The 26,198-nt window shown below is 40.1% G+C and overlaps 1 protein-coding gene and 1 non-coding gene across 17 annotated transcripts in view; one reads left to right on the top strand and one right to left on the bottom strand.

Annotated features, from left to right (window-relative positions):
• The window catches only part of SRPK2 (SRSF protein kinase 2), a 261,992-nt gene that overhangs the window by 50,266 nt on the left and 185,528 nt on the right, over positions 1 to 26,198 (bottom strand). For 15 of the 16 annotated variants that reach the window (XR_012334180.1, XM_073810176.1, XM_073810179.1 and 12 more), the window contains one exon: positions 20,650 to 20,801. The exons of the other annotated variant lie outside the window; for it this stretch is intronic. Coding sequence is in view for 14 of the 15 variants with exons in the window: in XM_073810176.1 (XP_073666277.1) it covers positions 20,650 to 20,801 (152 nt within the window). In the remaining variant the exon portion in view is untranslated. The remainder of the gene's footprint in view (positions 1 to 20,649; positions 20,802 to 26,198) is intronic. 16 annotated transcript variants of the gene reach the window in all.
• On the top strand, positions 25,144 to 25,215 carry TRNAD-GUC (transfer RNA aspartic acid (anticodon GUC)). Its single transcript has one exon. It is a non-coding gene; the product is annotated as a tRNA-Asp (tRNA).

Below are 26,198 nucleotides of genomic sequence, written 5' to 3'. Positions count from 1 at the left end.
AGCAAAGACAGATGCTCCAAAGACAGAGGATCCCTATTTATCTATGACCTTAAAGAGGTAACAACAAAAATTACTTGAATGTAAGATAAATACGATGGATGGAGAAACAATTTTTGCAGTTGGGCTACAGAGATCGGAGTAAACAGACTGAGACACCTTGAACATTTGAAATGTTAATACAAAGGCCAACTAATAATTTCAAGCCCTTGCCTCCTGCCAATTACTTGTACAGATTTGTGCTTAAATTCAGGGATGCTGACTTGAACCACAGCAGTGGCACTTACTAGTTAGTGACATTGAGCAAACTACTTTACTTCTCTGGGTACCTGCCCCTACATCTCACTCCCTCAGAATATCTGGGCACATGTTAAGTGCCACGCTAAGTGTTTACTCTGTTTGGCCACTACCCAAATCCACTGTGACTAATGACACATAATGGGTCAGCAGGCCAGGGTTATGGGTACTACCTACAGCTATTTAAGATGGTATAACTAAGTGGCCCAAAGTGTAATCTAAATCATTATCACAGCCCAATCAGCAAAAGGTGTTTGATACTCCAGATATGATGATGATCTATAGCTGTCAAACGTCGAAAAAAGAAAGGAAAAGAAACAAATTAATTAACTCATCTTTTTTCTTTTCTTTTTTTGTTGACGTATAACTAACCTACAACACTATGTTATGTTAGTTCCAGGTACACAACATAATGATTCGATATTTCTATTTACTACAAAATGACCACCACAATTAATTCATCTTTTTATGATTTATTCAAACATTGAAATATTCTTAAAAGAGAATTAAGACTTTCAGCATTCAAGTATAAGGTCACCTCACAAGAGATAAGGCTGTGGCTTACCACAATCTTACACAGACTGTGGCTTCTCTCCTGGGTGCTCTCTCTACCTCTCCTTCTGCCAAGCTGGCTACTTTGCTATGAGCAGCCCTGTGAGGAGGCCCATGTGGCAAGGAGCTGGGGCCTCCCAACAACCTCCTGAGTGAGCAAAAGCAGGGAAATGAAGCAGATCCTTCAGGCTGGTCAAACCTTCTGCTGACAGCAGCCCCAGCTCACAGCTTGAGAGAACCAGGTCCAGATCAACCATATTTCTGCACATGTTTTGAACACAGACGTCGATGGCCTTTGTGAAGAGCCTTAAGAGTTGTGCAAGATGTACAAGTTTAGACTTTCATCCTTATTTGTGAAAAGAAATTTAACAAGACAGTATATCCTTAGTAGATCTCCCTTCCTCTTACGACCAGATGAGGAAAAGTGAACTAATAATCTAAACATAATATCATACCACATAAAGACACTGCCAAGAGAATTGTATAGTTGAAAAATTATATTTTTATTACACTGCAAAACTAAAATGTGTAGTACTTAAGGCAAGCTGATAAGAAGGATATCGAGCTGTGAAAATATCTGTAAGATGCTGAACTCAGCAATCACGGGATCCACAAACATTTAAGAGGTTAAAGTACACTAACAGCTCCATACGTTTACAAAGTTGGAATCTGATTCTAGACAGTATCAAATAAAATTAAGGATTTCTTCTGCCTTTATGATCAGTAATCTAGATTTCTTCTCATTTTAGTACTGCAATTTTAGAGCTATAAGCAAAATTTTTCTAAAATACATTGATACTGACAGAAAAGACCTTCAAGGATTGACAGAGCCCACAGTGGAAATGCAATTCACATTCTGGGGGGCAAGCCAGAATCTAAAAGCCTAATCTCTACATTCTACAGTCTAGAAGATTCCTGAATCATTTCTTAATCCAGTGAAAAGGCTTCAGAACACAGTGTTAAATGAACTTTGGGGGTTGGCAGGAGTCCTTAAAATGCACAAGGAGTTACCATCAAATCATAAATGGCTAGTGGCTGTTTTCAAGAGGCCAAATCTACAGATGTAGTTGATGCTGTACTTTGGGTCACGAACTTTCTTCATCAAACATACACATATAACTAAGTGTTCAGTTTCACTGAAAGTATTTTGAGCATATAAATATTCTACAAATCCACAATGAAAGATAGTTAATGGACACACTTTGTATCCACTGACAACACTTTCTATCGTCTTAAGTACACAGTGCCAGTCACTGCCATTTGTCTCTTCAGTATATCCTTGACAGAAAACTCTTAACCACTGCTCCATTAAAGGTATTATAAAATTTACCTTTAAATTAAAAAATACAGTCTATGGAAACTAAGTACAGATTATTTAAAGTCCAATTGGGTGTCTGGTTAATGCACTTCCTTAACAGCAGGCTGTAAGGTAAGTACTCCAGAGGACTGATACAGGCTTAATTTTTCAAGGGTAATCTTGTCTTTTTTGAACTCTGTCTTTATGTCTATACCACTCCATTGATTTTGGCTGTTTAAAGACTTTTTTTTTTTTTTTAATTAGATTCCTCAGAGGGCTCATGAGAAAAATATTCCCCCAGGGCTAACATATATACTGTGTATAACATTTTATATGGGACCTTTATAAATGAAGGGCAGTTTGACAGGTACAAAATCTTCGGCTCTTTCTTTCCTTGAGTGTATCAAATGTATTGCTCTACTGTCTTCTTGCCCAAAGTACTGCTGTACAAAAGCTTGGTAACAATCTGATTTTCCCCCCGATAAGACATGCGGTCTGTTTGCCTAAAAAAGTTTACCACCACATCAAGCAGGATAAGGTTGCTGGGATGTTTACTGGGATTTTACTATGATTTTCATAGTTTTAATGTCTTCCTTCTTGCTCTTAGCCTTCTCCTTACTTGCTTTGTAGGCAGAGGAAGAGTAAACAAATATTATTTGAGATCTTAAAAGGGGAACTTGGATGAACTTGGATACTCGAAGATTTTGGGCTTGTTTCTTAGCTCTTAATTATGTTCTGGATAAGCAAAAATACAATATATTGAATTATGAACTGGGGAAACAACCGATCTTGTAATGAGAAAGTCTTGTTAAGTGAAAGTATAGAGTTCAGAAATCAGAAGACACCTGAGAAACACTGAATTTCTTTCACAGCTAAAAAAAAAATTCTTTTAGTAACCAAAAAAACTTTTAAAATAAAAGAACTCTGACAACAATTCCCTGGCCATTTAAAACCAAAGGCCATAATTATACACACTCAGACATCAAAGTATAACTGAAAGACTAAGTTCCTTCAGTAAGTCAAGACCTATTGTTATTTCACACTTCCATTGTTCATGAATGTGCAAGGGTGCATCACAGCACATAGCAACGTCTGACTCAACCACACAACTACAGGCATGTTCCCAGGTGTACATTACACCTCTTGTAAAAAATAGTTCATTGTGAATAATCCAAATTCTCATTATTTCTAAAGGAATTCAAAAAATGGGAAGAGGACATAGGTCTTGGAGATGAATGACTACAAATGCATTAAGTAAAAAGCTCTTTGACACATATATGGAAAACAGAACTGACTTCTGAGCCTCATTCTAAAGCCCCACGTGGTTTTACAATCCAAGAGTAATTAACGTCTTCTAGTTCAGTCATCATCAGAAAGCCTAACTCAGGAACCAACTTGAGCATACCCCCATGGTACGCACCCAACATAGCAAGTTAGATAACAGTCAGCGGACTTTAGGCTTAGGTCTTATAGCCTGTGCCAGACAAAAAGAAGATTAGATAAATTTATGTCTTTGGAAAAATGGTTAAATGATTATACCACAATATAACTATACATACTTCAGAGTTCACAACATCCTTTTATTAACTTCTTGTGGCATTCTGGCAGACTATATTCTCCAAAGGCCACAACAGCATCTCCCAAACCACTTGCTCTCCTAGAACCCTGAAGTTCTACTACAAGAAATGGACTCTAATCCTCCTCCTTGTAGATCTGGATGAGCTTCTGATGTGCATCTGACAAACGAAAGGTAGTGGAAGTGGCTGTGTGATTTTTTCGAGGCTAAGTCATAAAGCAACACAGCTTCCACTCTGTAAGGTGCACGCTCGCTTTTGGAACTCTGGGTTCCAGGTAACGACTGGCCACCCCCGCCATCGCCCCGGAAGCCGCAATGCTGTAAGGAAGCCAAGCCACACAGAAAGCATGCAGACAGGCACACCTGTCTGCAGTCCCAGTCTTCCAATACTTGTAGCCGGGGGGCCAGACATGTGAAAAATGTGCTTTCAGATGATTCCTGTGTCTCCACCCTTTGAGATGTCTCAAAAGACACCCGTAACAGACACCCCAGATATCATGAAGCAGAGGCGAACCCCCTCATCTTTTCCCTTTTTAAATTCCTGATCCATAAAACCATAAGCAACATTAAAAGTTGGCTCAACGTGCTAAGTTTTGGAGTAATTCATTACACAACAATAACCAGAGCAGTCCTTATTCTACTCACTGTAACAGTTATACAAAACCTCCTCCCCACTGTTCTACAAGAAAGATGTGCCCTCAATCTTTCCAAGATTAACCCACTACCTCCAAAAATTACTCATCTAATTCCTTTCCTGTTGACTCTCCAACCTTTCCTCAGATTTCTTCTCTTCTGCCTAGAAATAGGCTCAGGTATCCTGTCTTAAAATCAACATTCTCCTGTGCATATCTGACCTCACCCGCTACAAGCTACAGTCTTCTCTTCACTTCATGGCTAAATTTCACCAAAGTATCTGTTATGCTCTCTCCAGTGCATCCTCACCTTGACATGTGCATGATCCATCACTGGCCCCAGCCAACAGGGACCCTCCCCACAAGTAGCTCACTAACCTTTTCTCAGCCTTCATCTTCAAACTGTGGCTTAACCGAATACTGCTATTATTAAATCCTTCCTTCTTGAAAACACTCTTCCTTTTATGCCTCAGACTTAACAGTCTTGGAAAGAACACCACCATCTTATTAGTGTGTTACCAAAAAAGGAAAAATTACTATTGTCCTAGGGAAGAATTTTGGTAGCCTGATGAGATATTCAGTTTAAAGGTCACAGTGAATTTGGGTGGTATAGTAAATAAAGCCTAGTAGGCTGCTCACAGGATCAATAAAAGGAAAAGAGGTAAAATCATTTTAATTAGCATAAAAGTACAAAGAAGAGTAAAGTACAATCAAGACATGAAGAAATTATAATCAAAGAACTAAAACCTCTTTTAAAAAGCCAAATACAAGATCACATGACACAAAAAGAATAAAGGCAAGTTTTAAAAACCCAATGGTCAAAAATAATATGGACACAATTTTTCAAAAATACTAAATACAAATGGCCAGTCTTACTAATAATCAAATGAGTAAAATAAAAACAAGAGATTATTGGTGATATCGTGTAAAGACAGTGGTGCTGCGTGGAACCACACTGACGTACTTCTGGTAAGTGTGTAAATCAGTATAGTCTTTTTGGAGGGCAACTGGTGACATGTTTTAAAATGAAAATGCACTATGCTTCAAACTAGCTAATCTCACCTACAAATTTATGCTTAGGACAAACCCATAACTGAATATACAAGGAGTTCCCAGTGGCATTATTTACAATAATGAAAGGTGAGAACACATAAATGTCTAATCACTACAAAGCTACTTAATCAAAGCAAACACAAAGAACAGAGTATTATGCAGAAAACAATGATGCAGAACTATATGTAGGTTCATGAAAATACATCCACAAATATTACTGAAATAGCATAGCACAGTAAGGGAAAGCACGCAGATCAATCTCTTTTATGGAAGTTATAAATATATGGATATGCATAGACACACATTGATTTCTGGGAGGATACCTCTGAAACTTGAAACCCCTTTAATTCACCTTGGAGAAGCTGACTGTGGAACAGAGTGTCAAATACAAAAACTGAGAATTTTAATTTTTTGCTTCCTATTTTGTTTGAATTTTTTTAACACTACCATATACCACTTTCATAATAATTTTTTGAACTAGCAAATAAGAGTTTAAATAAATAGCTATAGTAGTATATACTTAAGATCACTCAGAACTGAAGGTATAAACCTCACTTCACACAGTACTTCCTAACACTGAAAGCCAACAAGGAAACAGGGGCAGCACAACAGTCATGGTATTAAAAACATCAACAACATATTGTGACACGGTAATGGTACAGCTTTTCCAGGTACTGAGAGTAAAGGAAAACTCTCATGCATCCTCATAAATAGAACAACATGTGTACTCATGGGCCACAACCTTAGCAATAACACATGTGTGCGCACGCTTGCACATGTGCATGCACACACGCACATACTTAACGCAGCAACTCCAAAGAAGATATATAAATGGCCAATAGGGACATGAAAAGATGCTCAACATCAACAGTCATTTGGTAAATCAACATCAAAATGACAGTGAGAGACCACCTAAAACCCACTAGGATGGACAAAATAAAAAAGAGTAACAAATGCTGGTGAGGATGCGGGGAAACTGTAACCCTCGTACAACATGCTGGCAGGAATACACAGTGATGTAGCTGCTTTGGAAAAACAATCTGGCAGTTCCTCAAGAAGTTAAACATGGAGTTATAATATTACTGAACAATTCTACTCCTAGGTATATATCTGAGAGAAATGGAAAACATATGTCCACTCAAAAACTCATATATACAAATGTTCAAAGTAGCATATTCAAAATAGCTCCAAAGTGAAACAACCCAAATGCACATCAAATGATGAACAGATAAACGAAATGTGATATACCCAGACTACAGAACATATTATTCAGAATAAAAAGGTATAAAGTACTAATATATGCTACAACATGAATAAAACTTGAACACATGCTTTAAAAAAAAAAAAAAAAAAAGGCCGGCCACAAGAAGGCCACAGGCTGTATGATTCTGTTTATATGAAATGTCCAGAATAAGAAAATCCACAGAGACAGGAAGTAGATGAGTAGCTGCCATGGACTCTGGGACGAGGGAGGAACAGGGACTGACTGCTCCTGAACCGTGTCTCTTTTTGGTGTGATAAAAGTGTTCTGGAATTAGTGGTAGTAGTTGCACAGTTCTGTGAATATATTAAAAACCACTAAAGTGTACCCTTTAGAGGGGTGTACCTTATGTAATCAATAAAAAAAATTGTATGTGGGAAAAAATAGCAAATTTTCAATTACTCCTTCCTAGTCAATATAAAATAGACCAAAAAACTCCAACAAAATCTGAAACTTCTTTATTTCATTATAATCTTTTAAATTCCAGGTTGAAACAAGATCCAATACAGAGAGAGAGAAAAATCAGAGATAGAAAAATGATCATGAAAAACCTGGATAAGGTACCTAAGAATACACTCCTTTTTTATACTAGCCTCAGATGGGAAACTAAGGAGAAAATATAGACAACAATGATGTATTATAAACGTCAATGCTGCTAAGAGACAAGATCTTAACTGTTCCCACCACAAAAAAGAAATAATAATTATGTGATACGACAGATGTGTATGGGTGGCAGTCATCTTGCAATATGTAACGTATCAAATAAAAACCTTGACCTACACAATGTACACCTTAAAACTTAAATACATCAATTATATCTCAGTAAAAATAAATTTTAAGAAAGAGACCAAATAAATTACTCCAAAACTTGCCCCATTACCAGGTTCTGTCCGTAATATTTAGAATTGTACCTTAGATGTCAAATAAGGATCAAACATGCCTGGGCCTGCCCAGGGAATTAGTGAACAGCCCCAAGGAGGCAAAGTGCAAGAATGTTTCTGTTTGGAGCTAGGAAAAGGAAGGGATTTTATGCTCCAGTGAGCCCACAAGGGGGTGAGGGACCACGGGACAGAGAAAGACGAGAAGCAAAGCCGTCATGTTGACTGTGCACTCTTCCTGAAACCAGACTCCAGGGACCAGCGGTGCGGACCAGCAGTGCAGCCCAGCGGAGAGAAGGGCCGTGGGACAGCTGGAGGACCCACAAAGGGCAGGGTGCAGGGGCACAGGCATGGGGGCATCTGGGCTGGGCCCTCTCACTACCTATGCCACACAATCCTGCTCTGGTTCTGAGTACAGTGGGGAGAGCCCCCATGGTACGGACGAGAGCACCTCACGGCGCATGCACAAGGCGTGGGAAAGATCACGACAAACATCACATGGTGACTCTGGCCCAGATCCTGCGGCGCCTCTTCTGGGATCTCCAGATCCAAAGGGGCAGACTATGCAGGGGGCTGACAGGTGGGGACAAGAACCACTGACATTTAGAATGAGCGCAAGCAGGACTCCATCTACACTCAAAAAATGAAAACTTCAGTTTACACAACGGAATGTGCCGAAGAATTTTTCATTGAGAGTAACAGAACTGTACCTTCGCAGCTCCACCATCTGCGCCGTCAAGGTGAACACACCCCTTTGGTTGCTCTCCTGCCTGCCTGCCTGCTCTGTTCTTCCACTTGTTCTTTCTCCTCTTGTGCCCCATGGAATTTCTCAAAGGATTCTCACTGAACCATCTCCCTGCATCTTTTTTATTCACTTAACACTCCTTATACAATTTGTTTTCCTAGCAAATCTATATACTTGTGTAAGGTCTGGAACAGTCCACAAGACCTCGCTCATTTCTGACAGAACTGTAGGGTCTAGGGGTCCCAAAGGCCACCCTCACTACTGACACCAGCTGCAGGTTTGGAGCGTCCGAACACCGTGCTCAGTTCCAGGAATTAATATGTGACAAGAACTCACGGAAGACACTGAAGGCAGTTAAAGTCATGGTTACAGTTTATTATAGCATAAGGGCTATCACTTAATGTCAGTCTGCCTGGGGCAGAATCAAGGAGGGCCCCAAATTCAGAGCTTCCAGGTGTCCCTCTCCCAAAGGTCACTGTTGATTCCTCCAGTTAATGACACATGACAATGCACACATAGTACTGCCAACCAGAGCAGTTCACCCAAGCCTTGGGGCCCAGAGTGTTTATTAGGGCTCCGTTATGTAGACATGGTGGACTGGCAACATGGCAAACCTCAGGGCCCACAAGTGCCAAAAGCCCCCACCCAGCACCAATCACTGTAATATTACTCTGTGTGGCCCAAGGCCCAGGTAAAGAAGACACTAACCAGGCAGACATTCCAGGGGCTTGGAGACTATCACCTAGGAGTTTAGGGCAAAAACCAGACTTCTCTTTCGGCAATGTTAAATTCTTTACTACACCGTCTGCTTGCCCTCTCTTCTGAGCCCCAGGTTCGTATCTCCAGCTGCCTTCTTGATTTCTCCACCAGTTTCGTTAAATTCAAATGAATAAAGTCAAACTCATCCATATCTCCCCAGACCAACTGTGATTCCACTGTTCCTGTTAATAGTACCAAATTCACTTCTTTTCAATAAAGAATTGAGGCAGTTTATAAAACCACAATACAAGATATAAAATTAGAAGGAAACTAGGGTGAAGAAAAAATAGCCCAGAAAAAATAAAACAGAATAATGCTGCAGTGAAGTTAGGACACAGAATGCATGCTGTAAATCCCCGTTCAGCTGTTAAGAGATGGACTGCACATTTGGCTCTGGGCTTGGGAACAGCCAAATGATATCTGAAACTAAGAAGAAAAGACAAGCAGTTTCAAAATTCAGAGTCCTTTCCCCCCACCCCCCATGATGCCCAGGAAGTACTATTCTTCTTCCACTCACTCCAGAATTGAAGACTTGGAATTTTTCTCATTGTTGTCCTCTATGTGCCATAGTTTATCAAATGATAAAGATGCTATCTCTGTGATGTTGTTTGCTTTTGTCTTCTCCTTATATACAAATTCTCTCTCTCCAACTCCAGTCATTTAAGATTTCAAATTATTCTTCCTTAAGAACAGCACTTCCCTGTTCAAAACCTCAAATGGTTCCTCACTGCTAAGTTCTTCTTTAAACATTTTTTTCTATCTACAAAGAAATATATGCTCAATGCAGAAAACAAATAAAAGACAAAGTTAAAAAAAAAGAGAGAGCAATCCAATCCTGCAGTCTAGATATACAATTCCCTAATATTTGACAAATGTATATGCCCTAATTAATACAAAGAACATTTCTCCAAAATCTCAGTTTCCTGATGTAGTCTCCGATTCATGGTCTTTGTCAACTATATATATTGCAATTATTTTCTCCTACTCTGAAGCTGGTCATTTCATTTTTCAAAATGTTTCTTAATCAGCAAAGGACTTTTTATTTGGATGAAATCCAATTTTTAATTTTTTTAACCTTAATACCTTTTGTATTCTCTCTACAAAATCTTCCCCTACTCCAAGGCCGTGAAGACTTCTACTTTTTTTCTTTTTGTAAGGCTTATGCTTTTCATTTTACTTTTAAGTCTACGGGATCTATCACAACCTAAGAAACAGATCTTTTTGAAAATCTACACATTTGCTGTAAGATCAGAAACAAGACACGGATGTCCTCTCCTACCACTTTTATTCAATCTTGTGCATGGATGGAGCAATGAAGCAAGAAAGAAACATAAAGAATGCTAAGGAAAAGAAAACTATTTGCAGTGAAATGATAAATGCTTGTGCAGAAAATCCAAAAACTCTACACAGAACACACACACACAAATAAAATTAGCAAACAAATTTAGCATAGTTACAGGACACATGGTCAATGAATTAATTATATTTCTACATATCATCGAAAAACAAAAACAAAAGAGAGGAAAAAATTTAAATATGTGCGAGACCTCCACACTAAAAAAACATAAAACATTGCTGAGAGAAATTAAAGACCTAAATAAATGTGTTACCAAGGCTGTGGTCCCAGAATCATACCCCAAGCCCCTCCCTCAAATAGAAACCAATTACTTTTTTTTTTCTTTTTAGAAATCTTTTTCTAGAAACCAATTACCCTAAGTTTCAGGGGGACGCTGCAAACAGAAAAAAAAAAAGAACTGGTTAGAACCAACAAGGCCCAAGATGGCGGAAGATCTGACTTCCAGCAGACCATAAGCCTCATTATCCACTCACTGCAATACATTAGCATGCCAAATGACACACCCCTCAGTGCCCTGACAGTTATGACTGCCATGACAACAACCAGAAAAGCCCAAACAAGGACTAAAGAGGAGCGCTGCATCAGTTCCAGGTCCAAACTACAATCCTGAATCTGGATCTCAGTTCTCTGATAACTCATGAATATTCCTCTCCCTCTATCCAAATCCCTCCATTTTACCTCGACCTGCCTATAGATTTGGTGTCTCCACCCGGATTGGCTTGAGAAGTTAATTTGTGAACTAAGTTCCTGCTTCTCCTTTCTTTGGCCACTGAATAAAGTGTGTGCTGTTCCAGTCTCAGCAAGGGTTTCATTACGGCTGCATGAATCTGATAGAAAAAGAACCTCTCTGGGCGAGACCAGGGGTCTCGGTCTGGGCTAGAACCCTGGCGTGAGTCCAGTTGATCAATTTGGTAATAAATGGACACAGAGATGTTAGTGGTGTCTGGGAGGAAGAAATTTCCTCTACCTTTCTAGGTTGTTCTAGCTGGTCTAAGAATTAAGTTGACAGATTAAAAGGAGAAAATCAAACAACAGTTTAATGACCTGTATACACCGGAGAGGCCCAGGAAAACTGAGTAACTCTCCAAAAACAACCAAAGCCCTCATCTTAAATACCATCTTCAGGATGTTGGGGGTAGTGATTTGGGACTTCAAAGGGAACGAAGCCCATTCACATGGAGATGGAAAAGCAAATACTTGGTAAATGGCTGTGACACAAACACAGAGTGGACTCCCCCATCACACCTGGCCCACATTCTTTGCAGACACCTCCGATGACAGCTCTATTCCTGTCATGGAACATGCAATCTATCTAAGTTCTTTTAGGCATTTGGGGGAAAGTCAAAAGTTTCTTCCTGAGTCTTTTGGGCCTTTTCAGCTGGAAATAATCCACATGCCAAAGAGACTTCAGGGATGGCAAATTTTGCTCCTCTACGATGGATTAGAAGATCAATACTACTAAAGACATGTCTAAAATATTTGTATTTATAAGCTGAGGCTGACATTATACATAAATACAAAGGAACTAGACAAGTCAAAACCCATTCTGGAAGAGAAGCACAAAGTCAGAGGGCATCCACTACCCAGTTCAAGACTTACTACATAAAGCTACACAAATCAAGGCGGAGTGGAATAAGCGCACAGACAGACCAAAAGTGGAATGGAACAGAAAAGAGTCCATAAATAGACCCTAATACATACGGTGAAGTTATTTACAAAGGCACCAGGAAATTCCATAGGGAAAGAAGTGTCTTTCCAACAACAACGAGACATACAGGTATATAGAAAAGAAGAAACCTCCACACCAACTTCACACCTTTCTGCTGACATTCTGGTACAGCTCTTTCACCCTAAATACATTTTTAAAAAGAGAGCTGATCATACCAGAAAGGTTCTTTTGCCCTTTTTTTTGGCCATACGGCTTGTGGGATCTCAGTTCCCTGACCAGGGATGGAACCTGCACCCTGGGCAGTGAAAGCGCCAAATCGTACCCACTAGCCTGGGGACTCCCCAAGGGTTCTTTTTCCATTCTGCCTTCCTTCGGGTTTTTAAAAAATGTCTTTCTAGATGATGTTTTAATTTACTTCATGTATAAATTTCTCATCCTCGTATTTATCCTCTACATGATGCTCCCACATTACTCTTCAACCTAATCTGTATGTTGCCCATTTGGCAGGAAAACAAAAGCTTCTCAGAGACACCTCTCCCAGGCTCCAGGATTTGGCCAGAGAAACGCCCACCCCCATCAACAAAGTCCAATTCTTCTTACCTGGCAAGGCCCCCTTTACATTTTCTATAAAGTCTTTTCTTTTACCTCTAACCAAATACAACTTCATTCCTTTCGCATCCTCACAAATTTCCCTTTTTCTCCTCTTATAATTAGTCAACCACACAAAAAAGGTGAAGAAAGGCACTTAAGTAGCTTCTTAATCTAGTCCATTCATTCATTCATCCCATAGTCAACAGGCCACAGGTTGTTCCATCTTGGTTCCAGTGAGAAGCAGGAAGCAACAAGACAGGCAAGGCTCTGCTGTGAAGGAGCTTATATTCTACTGGCAGAGTCTGCGAGGCCATGAACGCCTAGAAAATACAGACTGTTTCTCATTTATCTTTACAAACCCTGTAGTAAAATACAACACTTTACATATAGGAAAACCTCAAAGAATTCAATTGTCAGGCTAACTAAAGCTTAGTAATCAATAAATACCCATGTCAGTAGTGATTCACAGCAAGGAGCCTGACAGGTGTTGGAATAGCCTCAGTCTCCACGAAAGGAATGCAATGAAGCCTCGTAATAAATCCAAGGGCATATTACCTTCTTCATATAGATAAGCAGAGTCTCTTCTCAAGGCTTCAAGTAAGCCAATTTAAGCCTACTAATTTTTAAAAACGCATACAACCGTGGTGAATTAAGTATTCATGCAGCATTAGTGGTTTTAAGGAAAAGAACTGTGAATGAATAAAGATTATCTTTTACTTATCTCAAGAAGAACACGGCTTCCCTGGTGGTGCGGTGGTTGAGAGTCCGCCTGCCGATGCAGGGGACACGGGTTCGTGCCCCGGTTCGGGAAGATCCCACATGCAGCAGAGCGGCTGGGCCCATGAGCCATGGCCGCTGGGCCTGCGCGTCCAGAGCCTGTGCTCCGCAACGGGAGAGGCCACAACAGTGAGAGGCCCGCGTACCGCAAAAAAAAAAAAAAGAACAGAAACTAAAGACTACATTTCTGGATGGACCTGGAGATTATCATACTAAGTGATGTAAGTCAGACGGAGAAAGACAAATAAATGATGTCGCTTATATGTGGAATCTAAAAAAAAAAAAGATGCAAATGAACTTATTTTCAAAACAGAAACAGACCCACAGACTTAGAAAATGAATTTATGGTTACCAGGGGAGAAGGGGGGCGGTGGGGATAGATTGGGAGTTTGGGATTGTCACGTACACACTGCTATATTTAAAATAGACAACCAAGAACTTCCCGGGCAGTCCAGTGGTTAACACTTCGCCTTCCAATGCAGGGGATGCAGGTTCAATCGCTGGTCAGGGAACTAAGATCCCACATGCCTCGGGGCCAAAAAACCAAAACATAAAGCAGAAGCAATACTGTAACAAATTCAATAAAGACTTTAAAAATGGTCCACATAAAAAATATCTATATATAATAAATAAATAAAACAGACAACCAACAGGGACCTACTGTAAAAAAAAAAAAATTAAAAAGGCTACACTGTCATAAAATACTTGAGCTACATGACACCATTTCTAAGGCAACTTCGTGTAATGTATATTGCTTTTTTTTCTTAAAAAAACAAAAAACAAAAAACCTGAAGTTATAAAATAGTCGTTAAGTCATAGATTCTGGGGAGAGAAACAAGACCAATAAGAAATTATAACCACCAACATTAAATTCTGAGATGTAGTGAAATTCAACCTGTGTAAATTTTGCACAAATGGAAAGTGAACACACATGGGTAAAGGCAATTTGGGTATAAGGAAGCCACCTGACATTTTTCTAGTGTGCAAGTATTCATATTGTTTATCCTATGTTTTGAAGGAGATATTCCCAAATTCCCACAGAAGAGCTCGGGGGCACTGTGGATGATTTTAAGAAAATTTAAAGCAGAAATGAAGCGTCTGTACTCTGATTTGTGTGTCCTTCATGGCCTGTCAACCTCCTCACCCTGACACGCCTTTTCAGATACGCAGGTAACAACAGTGCTGTCCTGCCCTTAGTTGAAGCTTAACACCAGGGACAATTTCTTCACCCAAACAGAAATACTTACTGCACAGTAGATGGTTCCAATGCAGCGGGATTAACAAAACATACAGCCCTTGACCACAAGAAATCTTTCAGACTGAGGAGAAGGAGCTCAGAAACAAACACAAAAATAAATATATAATCACACATCATAATGAGTGCTACGGGGGTGGGGAGTGGAGACTACTGTGGGTGATAAAGGAAGAGGCCTAAATAAGATGTGATAGGGATTCAAAGAAGGCATAAGGAAATGACACGCTTCACTACCAAGTCAGAGCACAACTATGTTGAAATCGATGTCTCCAGAAACGATGCAAGTGATAAACTGTATACAAGGTGCCAACTTATCTAAAAATGATTTAGCAGAGCCACAAAACAGGATCTCTGAGGAGTCAGTCAGTGCAGGCAAGCATGATACATGAAAGCGATGTTCCTACTTCCACCATTTACTCGTCCTTGGAGTAAATACGTGCTGAGAGTTCTGGGGAAATTTTAGAACACAGGTAGTTCAAAGCAGTAATTCCCCTTACACAGCAAATCAGTCACACAGTGTGAAGTGACGGGAAGGGTCACTTCTCTTAGTCACAAATTTGGAGTTTTAGAGGAATGGTACATGCCTCAGGTGAGCCATCCTTACTTTCAATGTGCAGAAAAATCACTGGATGAACCTGTTAAATACTTGGAAGTCCGGGTTCTACTCCCAAGGATTCAAATTCAAGACTTAGAGTCTAGCCTAGAAACGTTCTGATGCAGGTGGTACAGGTCACACTCTGAAAACCCACATTAGACTAAAATCTCCCCAGAGGAGGAGGTTTTGCCCTGATGAAGAGGCTTTCAGCTTAAAAAAGCAAGCAAGTACAATATTACACAAGGGCCTCCTAGAACTGTTTGTTTACAGGCTGACCCTGTGCCTGACCCTTGTTATACTCTGGGCTTGGAAGAAAAAGTCGGAATAAACCACACAGCCTGCTGCTACAGTTCCTGTCCCAGACAACTGACCAGAGGTAACATAGAAAAACAAGGAGAGAGAGAAGCAGTGCTGACCACTCTGTCTGCAGAGGCCAGAGAAACAAGCACACCACAAGCGAGGCAGCTAAGACCGCTAAGGGGGTCAGCACAAAAGTACAGACGGGGACACACCCGAGAAGAGAATGATGGAACAAAAACAGAACTAAGGAAAATAAAATTCGTATTTCTTAAGAATCTTCTATGTATCAGGTAGTATGCCCTACTTCACATATTTATCTCATTTTATTCCTCAAAAAATCATCAGTGATAGGTGCTGTTACATATTCTATTATATGGAGAGATGATATTATAGATGAAGAAACTAATAAAGCCTACAGCAAAGGTAACTTGTCCGAGGATACAGAAATGGAAAGCAACAGGGTCAGATTTTGAACCCAGCTCTTTCAGACTCCAAAGTCTATACTCCCCCTCTGGACTCGTGGGTAGGAACATGCTAGCTATGAAGAAAGGAAAAGAAGACTCCCAGGCCACAGAGACTGCCAGGTACAATAGAAAGGAGCAAAGAATAATGCATTAGCAATATCAGAACTTTAAATAGTGGCCTTTTTGTTAAAAAGGCATTAAGTTTCACAAGCTTTGAGTAAGGAAAGACTTGAAAAGGTAAAGAGGTAAAAAGAAGGTAAAAAGTTAAGATACAATTTGGTTCGTCATGAATGATTCAGAATTGCAGGAACCCAAATGCTTACTGCAGCTAAAGGTAGGTGATGGGATTCCAGGTGACCTTCCACACTCCGACCCCCAAAATACCTATAACTCCTATGATGAACGAAAATGTCTTTTGTAAAGAGAGAGAAAAGATGTGGTATATTTTGTGTCTGTTAATGTTTTATTTTATTTCAGGACTATTAAGAACTGTCTGGTGGCGCAGAGGTTCTCCAAGAATGAAGTCAGAGGAAACAAGAAGAGATGTGAAGTGACAGAAGAGAGACAAGCCACCTCCACAGACTAAGCAAAACATACCCTTAGACTGTGAAAGGCATCCCTCCTCTTCCCTCTTCCTGAGCTCTCACTCCACAGCCCTTAGGTAGTGCCAAGCGACAAAGGACGTCTAAGGACAGGCTAGGTGTTGAGGAGAGGGGAGACATGTCCAAAATGGCAGTGACATACAAGGAAATTAATCTAGTCAGTAAACAAAATGAGGATAATGACAGCCTAGTCTCTTACTGCCAAAGAAAGAAACTATAGACATGGTAAGGATAAAACTGAGCTGAATCCTCCAGCATTACAATGGAAATGAGATATATTAAACTCATGGATTGTAATATATGTATAAATAAAAACAGAAATAAATATTTAGAAATATATACATAAAGGAAGTATGTACTTAGCTCTGTGCTAAGAGACCTAGAAGCAGTGACGCCTCAATAGTAATGATCTCATCTAATGCCCAGATCTTGTTTTCTAAATACTGTTCCTAATTAAAAGAAACCAGGGGTCCTTGTGGAGAGAGCTGATTCCAGGGCTGGCGTACAGATAATACAAGATGAACCAGGAACATCTTTCTTTTTTTTTCTTTCTTGATTAATTTTTATTGGAGTATAGTTGCTATGCAATGTTGTGTTAGTTTCTACTATACAGCAAAATGAATCAGCTATACATATATCTCCTCTTTTTTGATTTCCTTTCCATTTAGGTCACCACAGTGCATTAAGTAGAGTTCCCTGTGCTATACAGCAGGGGTCCCCAACCCCTAAGCCTCTGACTGGTACCGGACCACAGCCTGTTAGGAACCGGGCCACACAGCAGGAGGTGAGTGGTGGGCGGGCGAGCTAAGCTTCACCTGCCGCTGACCATCGCTCGCATTACTGCCGAACCATCCCTCCACCCCACCCCCGGTCCGCGGAAAAATTATCTTCAATGAAACTGGTCCCTGGTGCCAAAAGGTTGGGGACCGCTGCTATATAGTACGTTCTCGTTAGTAATCTATTTTATACATAGTATCAATAGTGTATATGAGGAACATCTTATTTGAAAGTAAGAAAGGATTTAAAGAATGATAGGGACTTTTCCCATCAACAGAAGAATGGATAAAGAAGACAAGGTATAAACACACACACACACACACACACACACAGTGGAATACTAGCCAGCCATTAAAAAGAATGAAATTTTGCCATTTGCAACAACATGGATGGACTTGTAGGGCACTGTGCTAAGTGAAATAAGTCAGAGAAAGAGAAATACTGTATGATATCACTTATATGAGGAATCTAAAAAATACAACAAACTAAACAAACTAGTGAATAAAACAAAAAAGAAGCAGACTCACAGATACAGAGAACAAACTAATGGTTACAACCAGTGGGGAGGGGGGTAAGGGCAATACAGGGGTGGAGGAGTGGGAGGTATAAACTACTGGGTGTAAGACAGGCTCGAGGATATACTGTACATAACATGGGGGATAGAGCCAATATTTTGTAATAACTGTAAATGGAGAGTAACCTTTAAAATTGTAAAAAAAAAAATTTAATTAAATTAAAAAATAAAGGTTTACATTTATGCTAAACTAAAAAAATAATAAATAAAACAAATGACACAGCTTTATACGTACTGATGCAGAGTGACTTCTAATATATACTAAGTGAAAAAATAATGTGTAGAACAAAAAAGAATGATATGAACTTTTCAAAAGGACAGAGAATCAACCTGAAGGGGCTCCTAATGGCCAGTTTGGGAAAATCTAAGCATTAAAACTTATAAGGAGAGTAAATGATTATAACCCACTGAGTAAAAAGGAAATCTATGAATGAGTACATCTGAGATACACAGACAGATGGATGGGAGGGAGGGATAGGTAGAATACAGGGAGAGAAAGAAAGAAGAGGAAGAAGGAAGTAAACTTCTTGAAAAAAGAATATTTACAAAGGTTCAAAGTAACTCTCAACAAAATGTTTATTAATTACCAGGAGGTAAAGAGTAACTTTACAGTAGAGCTATCTGGCAGACACCAACCTGAACAAGTGATTGACATCAACTGTATTGGCATAAATCAAAACCATGTAGTATCTGATAGGATTCAATGAGAAGAACACTTCTCACAGAACAACACTTTTTTGGTATTCCAAAATGAGAAAACATTATACAGAACAATTGGCCTACATCTTCAAAAATGTCAAAGCCATAAAAGCCCAGAAAAGACTAAGGAACTGTTCCAGACTAAGGGAAGAAGAAAACAAAATGCAATGTGATTCTTCAATGGATCGGTTTCACAAAAGTAACAATACTGGGCAACTGACAAAACCTGAATGGAGTCCAAGGACTGAATGGTAGAAGTATATCAACATTAACTTCCTGATCCTGATAGTTGTATTGTGGTTAACAAAGGAGAATGTACTTGATTGTAGGCAAAACATACTAAAGTACTCAGGGATGATAAAGCATCGTGTTGGTAACTTAAATTCAACCGTTTCCAGAATAGATAGAAAGTTATCTATTCTATTGGGGGGTGGGGGCAGTTATTTTCCCGGACATTCCCAATCAACTCCATGGGCCCCTTGAAAGCATTTGTCAGTTATCTTAAACACCTGTTATGGTCTATACCACAAAAGAGCCACCTGTGAGGCACATATTCTCATTCCAGCAGTGGGGAACCCATGACCTGAAGAGAACAGTTCCTTCACACCAACCTAATGTTTTGGCCTAAGCAGCAAAATCAAGACAGTTGTCCGCATTTCCTCTTCAAATAACTTCATTTTCAAACGAAGAAATGCAGATTAAGAGGGAGGATGGAAAACATCTTCTTTTCCATATTAAAAGGCATAGATCTTTACCTTTGGGGTCATAATCACTACTCGTACAAATGCTAAGGATCAACATTCCATTTTCTAAGGAAAACATGATTCTATGTGTAGAAATCTACACCTATGGAAAAATCACGTTAGAGCGGAAGATTCCTTCTTAAACTTTTCAGAGCAGAATATTAACTTTTGCTTTCTCGTATCTAACGTTAACCAACACACAAAGGGCCTGCAATCACTAGATAAACTGACACTAAGATATAATAGAGCCGAAGAGTCATTAATGCTTTATGGCCTGAACATGTGCGCATCTCCTGCCATCTATTCTTAAGCCGTATAGAATCTTTTCCTTAATTTGTAGCAGATAAATGTCTCATCAACTGTTCAGAAGCTAAGAATTCAGATTGTGATAATTTTCCATTAGAGGGAATTAAAGTCCAAGTGAGTAAGAAGAGGCAGCAAATGCACTGCCTTTCCTTTAGCCTTGATTCCTGGGATCCAGTCTACACAGAGTATGGGGTCTGGATCAAACTGTTTTCAATACTCATCACACAACATGCTTGCCTTCTAGGAGTTTAGCTATATGCTCTTGGGCTTCACGAAACATCAATACAAGAATACTCCACTTGAATAACTTGTATGTATCCGTGAAATCATAGCTGAAAACATAATCCACTACGTCACAATGGCAGAACCCACAAACTGTCTTTCTCATTGAGTACAACGCCAGGAAACAAATGGACCGACTTTCATTCCACACACAATGAATACTATGTAACTCAGTGCTGCGCAGAGAAAGGAACAGTTCCTTATTAGTCTTAGCAGCCCAGAAGCTCAAATCCAATGCAGAGAACAGCAGTTTAACTGGCTCCTCCCGTAGGGCCTTCGTACCCTCTACTTTCTGTGCTCTTCTCTTCGCAGATGGTTTACTCTGTGTTTATCTTTAATAGTCCTGCTTTATACCACCTTTTTAATCCTACCAGCAGATTTAAATCCTCTTGAAAGTACTCAGCATATGTACGCACACATGTATTTATTTTCTTTCCCTTACAAATTTTCCTCCTGATATCTCTTATATTTTCAGGTAGCATTCTACTCTTAATGATCTAGAAGTTTTCAACGATACGGACAGCAAGAGGCTAACTTAACAACGACCAGGGAGCTGGCATCACCAAGCCCCCGTGCTCTGCCGGCGGGCGCGTGGCGCGCGGGCTCGTCACCTTTGCAGTAGTCTGCGGGGTCCTCCTGCTCCTCATCGTCTGACCCCAGGATCTCCTCCTCTGGCTCCGGGGGCGCAGGGTCTGCCAGAGGCGGCGGTGGTGGAGGGGGCGGGGGTGGAGGAACCAAGGGAGCTTTCTGCTGAGGCTCCGGCCTGAAACAGAGGAAGGACAATTCCTGTTTACTCAGAAGTAAATCCTGCATTATGAATACACTTGAGAGTTTCTTAATATGGGAAAAAATAAAACTTGTCACACACTAAGAAGAGATGCTGATTAACGTCACTTCAGCCACTTTAGCTGAATTCAAGTACTGCTTCAAAACACAAGTGGGGGGCGGGGGGGTGACTACCCTTATTAACCAAGGAATATTTCTGCAGGCCCGTTTTCACTCCAAGCGTCATTATTTCTTAAGTCTTGATAATATTATGAATTGTAAGTGAAAAAGAGTTATCCTCTCATGATACACAGCCTTAGTAGTTAGAACACATCCCCCAGAGATTAGAAAAAGACAGAGGAAAGCAACCCTAGACTTTAAAAAAAGGGCTTATTTTCCATCATTTTAAAATCAGAATTCCTTTCCCCATAGAAACAGCAGGAATGTGGTTAGGTTTCCTGGATAACTCATAAAAGCCAACTAACGTATACTGTAATGTACACCTTGCTTAGCAAGACAAGAACACTGTCCCAAACTGGAAATTAAACAAAGAAAACATCCACTGCAGTCGAATACAAATACAATCCATACATCAATGCAAGACTTCCAATGGTTATTTCTAATTGTTACAAAAAGGCTAAATGTTTAGTACACTCTTTTACAAAAGACAGGAAAACCTATAATACTAAAAACAAATAAACAACTTAAGAGGTTACAGATGTAAATCTTTCAGATATCTAGAATAACTCAGGATATATTAAATACATTTGCTTAGAAGTAAAGCATTCATAATGCAATTCTGTAAAATCAAGCTTTCACTTATAAAATGTAACTGCTCCTTCTAGCCATATCCCAATGGGGAATCTTGAACCAACAGTCTCAACTGGATGCAGAACCTCTCTTGAGCTGCAAGCTGCCCTAACAACAGGACCACCACTGCTCTCCCTGAGCTGGCCACAGCTCTACAGATAAAAAGTGGGGAGGGAAAAGATACCGAGTGGTAGGGGCAAGGGGGTTCGGCTGATGGACTGTTCCCCAGAGGCAGTTTCAGTGGCATGAACAGAGGGCCTCTAGTCTGGGGAGCAAGGGGAACCTCACAGACACTGATGTGGTAGATAATCGCCATTTTTTTGGCCTGCCCAGTACTGATGCTCCCTTTCTAAAAGCACGTTTTGGAACACTGCTACTCCCTGCACAATGAAAGGCTGGCTCCAGTCCTCTTTCCTCATTGTGGTACAGCCTAGGGCACAGAGCCGTGGAACCTTGCTTGAGAAGGTCAGCCATCACAGGGTGCAAACTCATCCTAGCTGCTAGTAAAAGGCAGGGTCAAAGGACTTGCCCCTTTCTAAGCTGAACCTCTAAATTCTTGCCAAATCTAGGAGCCCCCAAATAGCCTTTAGCACACTGCCTTCAGCCTAAGGTAGTTACAGCTCATTTATGTGGGTTGCCACCAAAAACTCCAAGTGCCACAGCAAACGAAGGAAGGCAGCAGAAACACCAGCAGTCATGAGGATGGGGTGGGGATCACATCTCACAGGTAACCTTAAAGGTCAACCCTGGCAAGTATGATTACCTTTGGCAGGACAACTAAAGAATGTTTATAATCTGAAAATGACTTGTACTGATTTCTACTTGCTACAATTTATGGAGACTCAAAGTTACAGCTCCTTAGGTAACAGACATTAGGACAATGGTGGTGATAACATTCTCAATTAACCATGCCTCATGATGGAGTACTGAAAGGGAGTCATCACAACCAAACACCAACACCACTGCCAGGACCTCCAAAGAAATCCCAAGAGACCTTATGCAAAAAGAGGCCTGAGGAAGGGGAGGTAGGAGAGGAACTGCACCAGTTTCAATGCTTCCCCAAAGGGAAGAGGTTAGAGAAAAGATTTACATGACCCATTCTTGGGGGTGGAATCTATCTATTTGACAAATTTGCTCAACCAAAAATACTTTCAATGTTGACTATTTCTTCCTAAGAAATTTCATATGAAAAAATAAAGAGATTCTCTAAATTAAAAAAAAAAAAAACCAAAAAACAACAACACATATTCCCTGTGGAGACTATGTAACAACTAATGAAAAGGGAAGGACTAGAAGATCTTGTTCCACTGCTGCAGGGTGCTGCTACGATCGACACCACTGATACTTGGGCCAGGAAACTCACAGCTGTGGGTGCTGTTTTGTACACTGGAGAACGCTGTCAGCCTGGCCTCCAGCCACTACATGTCAGTTGTGATCATCACATGTCCAGAGACAAAGCAACCTAAATGTCCATCAACAGAGGAATGGATAAAGAAGATGTGGTACATATATACAATGGAATATTACTCAGCCATAAAAAAGAATGAAGTAATGCCATTTGCAGCAACATGGGTGGACCTAGAGATTCTCATACTAAGTGAAGTAAGTCAGACAGAGAAAGACAAATACATGATATCGTTTATATGTGGAATCTAAAAAAAACAGGGTACAAATGAACTTATTTACAAAATAGAAGTAGACTCACAAATGTAGAAAACAAACTTATGGTTACCAGGGGATGAGCGGGGTGGGGGATAAATTGGGAGACTGGGATTGACAATATACATACTACTATATATAAAATAGATAACTAATAAGGACCTGCTGTATAGCACAGGGAACTCTACTCAATACTCTGTAATGGCCTACATGGGACAAGAATCTTAAAAAAAACCAACACTGGATATATGTATATGTATCAATGATTCACTCTGCTGTACACCTGAAACTAACACAACATTGTAAATCAACTATACTCCAATAAAAAATTTTTTAATCATCACCAAAAAAAACCTATGTCCAGACACTGACAAATGGGTGGGGAGGAGGGGGAGGGAGGGAGGGGAGGGGAGTGGTGGCAAAATGATGCCCATGTGAGCACCACTTCATCGGTGGCATTTGCTACATATACCTTTACCTCAATGGAATAGACTGTATCTATGATAAGGGAGAAGAGATTCTAATTTTCACATGCCCATTTTCTCTAGTTTGAGAGGCTTGGGTATCTTTATCATAATGTATGTCTCTTGGTGAGCTGCCACGTCACTTGCTTAACAAAATTCTCAGACCCTCTGGGGTCAGGGAGGGCCATGCTGAACAGGCAGGCAGATAGTTCCCGCAAAGCCAGTTCTATCAAGATAAAGGGATGAGTCAGGGTACCTTGAAATACAGAGGAAGTTGAGTAATGTTGATGTAATATCTTGACTGGCTATGATATCAAAACACCTAGAACTCTGCTATCCTCTGGCCCCATGTGAGTGCTGAGCACTGAAAATGTACCTTGTCCTTATTGAGATGTGTTCTAAGTGTAAAATACGTACTGAATTGCCAAGATTTGGTACAAAAAAATGTAAAGTATTTTATTAATAATTTTATATTGGGGCTTCCCTGGTGGCACAGTGATTGGTAGTCCGCCTGCCGATACAGGGGACACGGGTTCGTGCCCCGGTCCGGGAAGATCCCACATGCCGTGAAGCGGCTGGGCCCGTGAGCCATGGCCGCTGAGCCTGCGCGTCCGCAGCCTGTGCTCCGCAACGGGAGAGGCCACAGCAGTGAGAGGCCCACGTACTGGAAAAACAACAACAACAACATATATATATATATATATATATATATATATATGATAATTTCATATTTATTACATGTTAAAATAATAATGTTTTGGATATAATAAATTATTAAAATTAAATTCATCTTTTTTTTTTAAATGTGGCTACTAGAACACTTTAAATTACAAATGAGGCTCACATTACATTTCTATTAGATGGCATCACTCTAGACCCTCAGGTTCAACAATAGCAGAGGACTGTCTTGGCAGAGATTCCTGGTCATATCAGTGAATATTTTTTTCTGAGGCTTCTCCCAGTAACCTGCTTCACACCAATTATCACCAACTCTCAAATTACCCAGTTCATCATAGTAAGATAAGTACACTGTAACTACCAAATGTTACAGTCCAATCACTGACTCCTTTTCATCCCATCCAGCCTTGTTACTGCCTACTGCACAGGAAAAACACAGTAAATTTGTCTTAGGGCAGACGGACGTAAGAGAGAATGATGCCACACTGTCTTTAAAGGCTGCCTTCTTCAAACTGGTCTCTGGTGGCTTCTACAGCACCTCAAAGCCTGGTTAAATCTCAACTGTTTAAAAGATCAAGAGGTGATCTCACCAAGTGTATACTCATGAAATACATCAAGCGATTAAAAAAAAAAAAAAGACAACTTTCACTAATCCTATTGAAAACCATCAAGAAGTTATTTCAAAAGACAAACCAAAAAAGTTATTACATATAAGAATTAATAGGGAGTTCCCTGGTGGTCCAGTGGTTAGGACTTGGCGCTGTCACTGCTGTGGCCTGGGTTCAATCCCTGGTCAGGGAACTAAGATCCAGCAAGCCATGCGGCATGGCCAGAAAAAAAAAAAAAAAAGAATTACTAGAAGCACATAAGCCGTGGGGGGGAAAACTCATAAATATTTTCAACAACAATGCCAACACTACTAAATGGTGAAAGAATAGTCTTTCAACAAATGTAACTGGGACAAATGGCTATCTGCATACAAAAAAATGTTGTAACCCTACCTCACATAAATACATAAATATTAACTCAAAATTAATAACTTGGGACTTCCCTTGGTGGTCCAGTGGTTAAGACTTCACACTCCCAAGGCAGGGGCCCAGGTTCGATCCCTGGTCAGGGAACTAGATTCCACATGCATGTCGCAACTAAAAGATCCCGCATGCCACAACTAAAAGATCCCGCGTGACGCAACTAAGACCCGGTGCAGCCAAATAAATAAATTAAAATATTTTTTAAAAAAATAATAACTTGCAGGAGGGCTTCCCTGGTGGCACAGCGGTTGAGAATCCGCCTGCTGATGCGGGGGACACGGGTTCGTGCCCCAGTCCGGGAGGATCCCACATGCCGTGGAGCGGCTGGGCCCGTGAGCCATGGCTGCTGAGCCTGCGCGTCCAGAGCCTGTGCTCCGTAACGGAAGAGGCCACAACAGTGAGAGGCCCTCACGCCACCAAAAAAAAAAAAAAAAAATTAATAACTTGCAGGAAAAAATATGAGTAAATCTTGATTACCTTAGGCTTGGCAATGTTTCTTAGATATGATACTAAAAGCATAAGCAATAGAAGAAAAAAAGATAAAACTGGACTTGAACAAAATTGAGAACGTTTGCGTTTCAAAGGGCACCATCAAGAAAGTAAAGACAACCCAGAGAATGGAAGAATATATTTATAAATCATACAGCTTTAAACAAACTTGTATCTAGAATATAAAAAGAAATTTGTAACACGACGATAAAGAGACAAATTTTAAAAATTAAAGAAAAGAAGTAGAACAGACATTTCTCCAAA

The sequence above is a fragment of the Tursiops truncatus genome, chromosome 9 (assembly GCF_011762595.2).
Source record: "Tursiops truncatus isolate mTurTru1 chromosome 9, mTurTru1.mat.Y, whole genome shotgun sequence".
Taxonomy (NCBI): domain Eukaryota; kingdom Metazoa; phylum Chordata; class Mammalia; order Artiodactyla; family Delphinidae; genus Tursiops; species Tursiops truncatus.
Note: the sequence above shows the minus strand (reverse complement) of the source record. Positions and strands in the feature narration are given on the sequence as shown.